We start from the raw sequence: 7890 nt of genomic DNA on the forward strand, positions 1-7890 counted from the left end.
AGCACCAGGCATTCCTGATTTTGTGCTGCCTTGTCCCATATACTGGCGTAAGCATTTATGTGGCTGTATAGTAAACCAGAGTGGAAAATTAATCTAGGCTAAAGCTAATTATATTTCTGGCTAGCTTCAGCCAGGACCACTGTGTGATTGAACGGCGCTTCTGGAGGTATGAGGGAGTGGGTGCTATAAGAGCAAGAAAGAGATCCCCAAAGCAGCTGTTCTCTCCTTTGGTAGAAGTGCTGGCGTATGTCATCCTAAATTGCTGGTGGAACCGTGGCCTTTGGCTCTCTTACAGCAGACACTGCTTTAGTATCTGTTCTGCTTGTACAACAATCTGTAAGCAATAATTAACACAAAGAATTGATGGTCACTGTTGAAAGCAGAGAGGCAAAGCAGATCATCTCTCTACCTCAGCTCATGCCTATGAGCATCTACACACATGCATACAATGCACAGGAGTCAGGCAAAACCACAATTTCCATTGTTTGGGGGGCAGGGAATCTGGTCTCTTCTCCAACTTGTGGAAAAAGGTAGCTGTTAATGAAAAAATAAAGGGCTAGGCAACTGTCACTCAGCACCATAACTGTTACCATTTTGGGGCAGTAGCTGGATGTTTGAAAGGATGTAATTTTATGTCAGTCCTGCTTACAGGAACAGTTGAGGAAGGGGTTATCCTACCCCTCAGCTGTCCCAGGTGGCTTAATTTTGTACTGTCCTTTGCTCAGGGTGGTGGGACTACAGCACTACAAGAATTCTCAACTATGACTCTACAGTAACATAAAGCATCTGCAAAAGGAGTAAACATTTTTCTTTCAGCAGGTCTTTCAGTTGCTTTCTAAGGCCTGACATTGAAGATTTAGAAAGGACTTCTTTCAATATGGAGAAAAAATAGCTAAGAAAATATCTGAAAATATTATCAGTCTTCCCATGCTGACTCTGTTGTCAAGCCATTGTTCTAATTATCTTTGGAGCAAGGATAGCACTGAGCAGCTAAAAGAGAATTCTGGGACTGAGTCTATGGCACTTATTCAGTAATAAAATAAAGGAGGATGAAGATTTACTAATGGATGTCTCTCTCCCATTTAAGGTCTGCAGAGGAGTTATTTATAGGGCCTTGTAAAAATGAAAGCTCACATTCATTTTCTTCCAGAAACCCACTATGGAAAACAAGACAAACACCCTAATGGATTTAACTAAGAAACAGAACTATTTAAAAATAAACAGTCTTGAATTTGTAAAGTCATATTTAAAAAAATACTTGGAATGTTACAACACTGATAATTATCATGTGTTTATCTGCCAGGAACACTGGGGCTTCTAACGGCATTTGATTCAGACAACCCTTGCTTAACAAGCATAAAAGGCTTTAAAAAAGAAAACATTGCTCATTACAGTTTAAATCTTTTGTTTGTTTACTTGAAACTATTGTGAGAGAATGTTCTGAAAGGCTCAACCAACTCCACTGATTAGACCAAAGAAATGGCTTCAAACCAGGCTGCGAGAAGAGCAGTTACCCTCTAGTGTCAGTGAAGTTTTAAAAGGACCTTCTGCGCGGTGAGGAAGGCAGCTTTGCATATGTGAGGAATCCTCTCAGGGACTCAGGGAGATGGGAGGTGTTGTGGGTTCCCTTAATGCAAGGAAACATATCATCCTGCAGGTTTTCTTCTGCTGGAGGGCTCCATGGCAGCTCTTTTGCATGGCTGGAGCTCACCTCCAGAAGTCTCAGCTACTCACACCCTGGCCAGATAGCCTTTTCCCTGACACATGCCAGGAGCCAACAGCTGTAATAATCCCTAAGTGCAATGCACTGGCCTGACAGTGTAGGTTTTCACATGGAGGTCATCCATGGGAAACTTGTGAGACTAGGCTGTGAGGACTGGCTTTCCTACAGGGTGGAAATAACTGCACAGAAGTTGCTGGTGCAAAGATGGAAGACACATGCCTTTGAAAAATGAGAGAATGAAAATCTGTTGTGATAGATTAGGTTTTTATTTTTTTTTCTTGCACTATACCCATCTAAACAAAGGCAGAAGACAGTAGGTAGAGAAGCACATTTTTTTGTGCTGTTTTCTCCTAGTGAAAGATAAGCACAGGAAATATTCAGTGCCTGTGTAGTGAGGAGCTACATACACAGCTGGTCAGCCTGCAAAGCCCACGCAAGTAAAAGCAGAAGAGCTATAACACGACCTTTGTTAAGCTGTAGCAATGAATTGCAGCACAAGTTCTCTCTCTCCACACAGCTCAGAAAAGGCAGCAGCTAACACAAAAGATGTGAACTGAGTGGTTTGGTTTAATTCACGATTAATATGCTTGGTCAAGCCTTTATATTTAATTGAGCTCCATCCTCTGTAAGATCTGCTACACCTTTCAGAAATACAACATATCTGAGAGCTCCTGAGCAGATACAAAAATAGCTAAAAAATTACTTTAGATGGGCAGAAATACGTGTGTTTTTACTGTTGAGGAAGATGCTCAAAACTTGAAAAAAACTCTGGAAACTGCTGAAGCAGAAACTATTTTGGTACCATTCTAGCCAATGGTCATTGTTAGCAGAAAGCCGATTTTTCACCATGCTGTAATGAACACCTCTTTCAAGTGTTCAAATAACCTTACAGAAAATTGCTTTCTGTGAGGACTGTGGCTAACTATAGGATTTTAACAAGCATAGGCATTCCTTCTAGCATATCCTAACTTTGAAATGCTTGACTTTATTATGTTATGTGCTAGTAGAATACTATTTGCTATTTACAAATATAGGATTTATGTATGACTATAGCCTAGAAATATTCAAAATGCAACTGAGCACATACAGTAGGCAAATACAAGCATGAATTATCACTCAATTGTTTCAAACATAAGATTAATGCCATAGCCTAGTTACCTAGCTTTGACAGAACATCAGGCTGGCATAAATTTTTGTTACTGGGCTGGCAGCCTAAACTCAGAGCTCTCCCATGAAGTACAGATTCACGGGCTAATCAGCTTCATTAAGTGAATATATTAGCATCTCCCTGGCTGTTAAGTAACAAGCAGATTTGATAGATGAAGAATGTGTAGCAATATGTAAGCACCAGGCCAAATGCTCATAGTTTTCTCATAGGATGGAATGAATCCTTGCATCCAGCAGACGTGAATGCCTCCTGCTTGCACCTCCATCACACAGCAAAATCTTCCTTTATTCTTGATAACAGGGCAGGATCCTTTCTTTCTGTGCAGTATTATATCCAACAGAATCATCTTCAAGTCTTTTGAATTGCACAAGTGTTTTCCTTTGCAACCAGATGGCAGCAAATAAACTCATTTCAGGTTGCTTTCCAAAGATGGAAAGTCTTGTACAGATCCATTGTGCAAACAGCAATTTTCAGCATTAGTGTAACAAAGCATCCATCTCCAAAAGGGAAGTGCCTAATTCCCATTTGTGACTCCAAAGAATGAAGAGTGTTTCTTGTCCTAAACTACATTATTACTTGACAATATATAGAATACTAAACATGCTTTAGAGATTCTCTCCTCCTTGGTCCTTATAGCTTTGTATTTCTAGAAATCTTGACATTGTTGACCCAAATTCCCTCACTGCAGCTGACCATCATATTCCACATATTTTTTCTGGCATCTATAGCCAGCTGCTAAGAGTTTCCAGTAACTTTGCATTAGAAGTAGCCACAGTCACTATTTACATATGAAAACACTGATGCATTTTTTTAAAGAGCAAAAAGACACACTTTTCCAGTTTTTTAATGGCTCATTAAAATGATTAATGATCCTCTTGGTGGGCTAAGGCAAAGCGATGCTTTGATAATGCATGCAAAGACTACTACTTCTAGGAGTCATAAAATAAGATTACACATATGTCCTTACCTCTTGCCATTCTGTAGGATACCAGGAGGGTGGGCAGTCAAAGCGATTACAGGCTTGCACGAGGGATGGCTTAGGTTTATAGCACAATTCATCTGCCAAAATCACGGTCTCGTTAGTCTGTCTTGATAGTAGATGAGAACAGAAGACATCTCGTGTCTGCAATCCAACCCCACAGGTAAGACTGCAGGTGCTCCATTTCCCAATCTCCCATCTGTGAAGGGGTCAGGAGAGAAAACCTTAAGCACAGAATAAAGTCACCTTAATTTTTCTCTTTTTATAATATCAGATAGAATAAAGAAGCAGTAAATGAAAGGGAATTCTCTGATCACCATCACCCTTCTTGTAGCTGCAGGATGAGGCTAAGAAGAATATTTATTGTTCCTCTGCATTTTTGGTTCTTGTCAAAAACTCTTGGGCTTCAAGGCTTTGAGACTCCTGCAATATCACAGTAACAGTTTTGTGTCCTAAATTAAGTTTTTGGTGTGTAGGAGCCTGGCTAATGCATTTCAAGATAGAATGGGCTTAATTAGCTGTTTTTATTAATGTCACTAACAAAAAAAGAGGGCAGATATTAACAAAGTCCATCAAAGGAATCACTGAGCAGATGTTTCTTCCAGAAGATCCAGTTGTGGTGTTCCTGGCAGACTCTTCCTTGTTGTGGAGGTAGGGAGTGCTAAGGCCCTGAGAGATGCAATAGGAGAGCAGGGGGATCCTCTTTAAGCTCTGGGTCACTGAGCCAGACCTTCTCTGCATTAGCTATGTAAATCCTGCACCAACAGGATTGTTGAAGACTGAATATCAGTGTCCATCACATTAAAGCCAGATTTCTGCTGTTTGACCTGTACCAAATACAAACCCTAATTCTCTCAGCCATACACAGAAGGTGGCATAAAATATTGGTCTTCCACTCTTGTACTCTACTAGAAGGCACCTCAGAGATATGCAGAAGTGAGTACACAAAAAAGTTCTATATTAAAAATGAGAATATATTTGCCTTCTCATCAACTTTACGCAAAACACTACACTGACATGGACACACTCCCACATGTAAAATGAAGGTATGAGAGTCAGATACAGTCACTTTTTCTAACCGTGATGAATGGCTTCTTTTCCTGCATGAAGTCATTGAAACCAGTTGCTGGGGTAGTAAATTAAACATTCAGGACAAGGAAGGCTCAGGCAATCTTCCTTGAAGAAAGCAAAGCCAGGCAGAAACTAAAGAGACTGCTTATGAAGAAACAGATCCTCAGGCTCCAAGCAGGATGGAGGCAGACAGCAACGAAGGGAAGTTATGAAACCTGTCAGCAGCATGAAACAGAATTTGTGGAAGCAGAGGAAAAACACTCAGCAAGTCTGAGACCAGCAGTCAATGGAAACTGCTCAGCACATGTAAAATGCAACTTGTTAGTAAACACATTATGGAAATAATCATTCAAGGTTGTGCCATCATAAAGTCACAGAACAATTTTATTTCCTCTATATATTTTATAAAGTTGTTTTGAGCATTTATTCCCTTCTTCTTGGTAACACAAATCAAATTGGAACACTTAGTAGGCAAGAAATATTTTTTCCTCCCTAGATGATAATGCTGATGGAGCAAAATTCTGTGCTCCATCTGCTGGTGACATTCTCTGATTTTATAACAGGACAGGATATGTCCTGAGCATTATGGTAAACACCAATGGCACTACAGTTTGCTTTTAGACAACTTTGGCTTTTAGACACTTGGGTTTGCTAGTAGCAATGAAAAAAATCTGCTTAACCCTTTCTAACAATTAACACATCTTGCATACTTAGAAGTTGCCATGGTCACTTTCCAGGCCATAATACACTGAAGACCACTAAAGCCTGATATGTGTACCAGGAGCTATTTAGCAGTGGAGTAGGAGTGACATCTGGCAGCCAGTTAGGCTAATCTGGAGTATGTTCTCCATATGAATAGTACTGGGGGAGAGGTCTTCCCAGATTTTCCCATAAAACTGTCAGTCAGAATTAACATGGATATCAGCTACCCTTCGGTTTTGGCACAATCTAAACCAAGATATTTGAGTAAACATTGCTGAAAAGAAGGCATTTTCTTATTCCAGAAGCTATTTTGATACATGGTTAGTTGCCAGAGTTTCTTTTATTCAAGTGGTGGGAATAGCTATTGCCTCCAGCAGCTCACTGCTTGTTATTTGTGTAAGTGCACAATGTTTCTGTTGGCAGTTCACATCTCAGTGGCTAGGAGGCCACATAAGCTCTTTGGACATATTGGTTTCTACAGAAGAGGGTGGCTGTTTCTTCTTCCAGAAAGAAATGCTCTGTTTCAGTAAAAAGAAGTTTGTTTGTTTGTTTTTTTTTCTCCAGTGTTTGAAATTTCTGTTGCAGGTTGCATCTGTTGCCCTACCATAACATCGGGTCGTTCACAATTCTTTCCAGCTGCTTTAAACAGCAGATTCCTTAGAGGTGCTCAGGAAATATGAGGTCAAATTCTCTCTTACTCTTGTACTTTCATAGTCCCCAGTGACTTTTATGGCTTTCACAGATACAAAGTAAAGAACATAGAGTGACGCAGAGACATGCAAAGTGGAGTAGGACTGCTCAGGTAACCAAACCCACAGATTATATATATATGATCAGCAGAATTACAAAGCCCTAAAAACACAGAGAAGATCAGTGTTAATCTTACAGAATAGAATCACAGGGCTGCAGAATTATTATGTAAGAGCTAAAGTTCCTTGCAATGCTTTGAAGTAATATTCTACTAAATTTACAATTTAGTTTTTAAACTGCTTGTACTGTTGGAGATAATTTTTTCTTAAAAATAGTGCTTTTCTGTCATAACACAGTTTTACCCTTACTGTAGAATTTCATGTGATGCTTGCTGAAATAATCCTCGTCTTACTTCATGTGTCCTTATCTGTGCTCTGTCTCTTTCCTTTTGGGTGTTTTGGCCATACTGCACTGACTCTTCCAAAGTACATGACATACAAAAAAGAATAATCCCACCATGTCCTGCATGCAGCTGACAACACCAGAATTAAAATTCAAGTAGGAAATAATCCTATACTTAAAAAGGTGAATATGGTAGTTACAGGATCAAGCTATGGAAACCTTGTGCAAATAAAGCAGTCAACCTTGTGAGCTGATCATGGCTATAAAGACTTTGGTAAAAATCTGCATACTTGCCAGTTACCAGTTAGGTACTTTGTGTACTGCTTCCCAGAGGCTGGTGAAGAGATTGCATGGTTTTGGCCTGAAACATTCTTTTTATCCCTCCTTCTTCCTCCTTCACTAGTGCCCAATGCTACACTAACATGTAGCAACAGAGAAACAATGTGGGTTTTTTAGCCTTCTTAATGGTAGGACTTTGGCATGTTTGTGCCCCTAAACCCTTGGATTGTCCTAACTCCGGGTCTATCAGTTCTTCTGTTGTCTGTCTCCATCCCCATCTCCTGAATACCTAAGTAGTGGTTATGTATTTAAGCAAAAACTAGACTTTTAAAATATTTCAACTACTATGCTTCTTAAAAAAAAACAGAATTCAAAAGGTTTGCATCCTCTGCAGAGGCTGATGTACATACAATACATTGAATATTTGAAATGAGTGAAGGAGAACTACATTAATACCAAACTGTGAAGACATTTAGAGATGGGTATCAGACATGAATGTAACAGGAAAAAGGCAATTCATAGGGCTGGATGTGTTGAAATGGGTATGTATCTATTAGTGAATCATGTATTAGAATACACACATAGGCACATCTTTCAAATGAACATAAATAAAACCAGGTTTCCACTGGAAATGTATTATGAGCAGAGTATGGTCTCAAAATACAGCTTTATTTCAAGTATCATAATGAATTCAAAATATAAAACTGATCACAGAAATTTTTCCCTTTCCAAATGAAAAATCCCCTGCTTCCAGCAGACTGTTGTGATGTCTTAGTTTTTTTTAGGTTGTTGAAGTATAGGGAGACATATAATGCATGTGAAGATATGCAAACTAAGTAGTGAACCTGATCTGACTCCTTAAGGCAGTGGTTTTCC

The 7890-nt window shown here is 39.4% G+C and overlaps 1 protein-coding gene and 1 long non-coding RNA gene across 2 annotated transcripts in view; one reads left to right on the forward strand and one right to left on the reverse strand.

The window, feature by feature from the left end:
* ADAMTSL1 (ADAMTS like 1) overlaps nucleotides 1-7890 on the reverse strand; it is a 192338-nt gene that overhangs the window by 53405 nt on the left and 131043 nt on the right. Inside the window, exon 16 of the mRNA XM_027792781.2 lies at nucleotides 3859-4069. Within this exon, the coding sequence (XP_027648582.2) occupies nucleotides 3859-4069 (211 nt within the window). The remainder of the gene's footprint in view (nucleotides 1-3858; nucleotides 4070-7890) is intronic.
* Nucleotides 1-7890, forward strand: part of LOC114013323 (uncharacterized) — a 36013-nt gene that overhangs the window by 21942 nt on the left and 6181 nt on the right. The gene's annotated exons all lie outside the window — the stretch shown is intronic.

Source organism: Falco peregrinus, chromosome Z (genome assembly GCF_023634155.1).
Source record: "Falco peregrinus isolate bFalPer1 chromosome Z, bFalPer1.pri, whole genome shotgun sequence".
Lineage (NCBI taxonomy): Eukaryota > Metazoa > Chordata > Aves > Falconiformes > Falconidae > Falco > Falco peregrinus.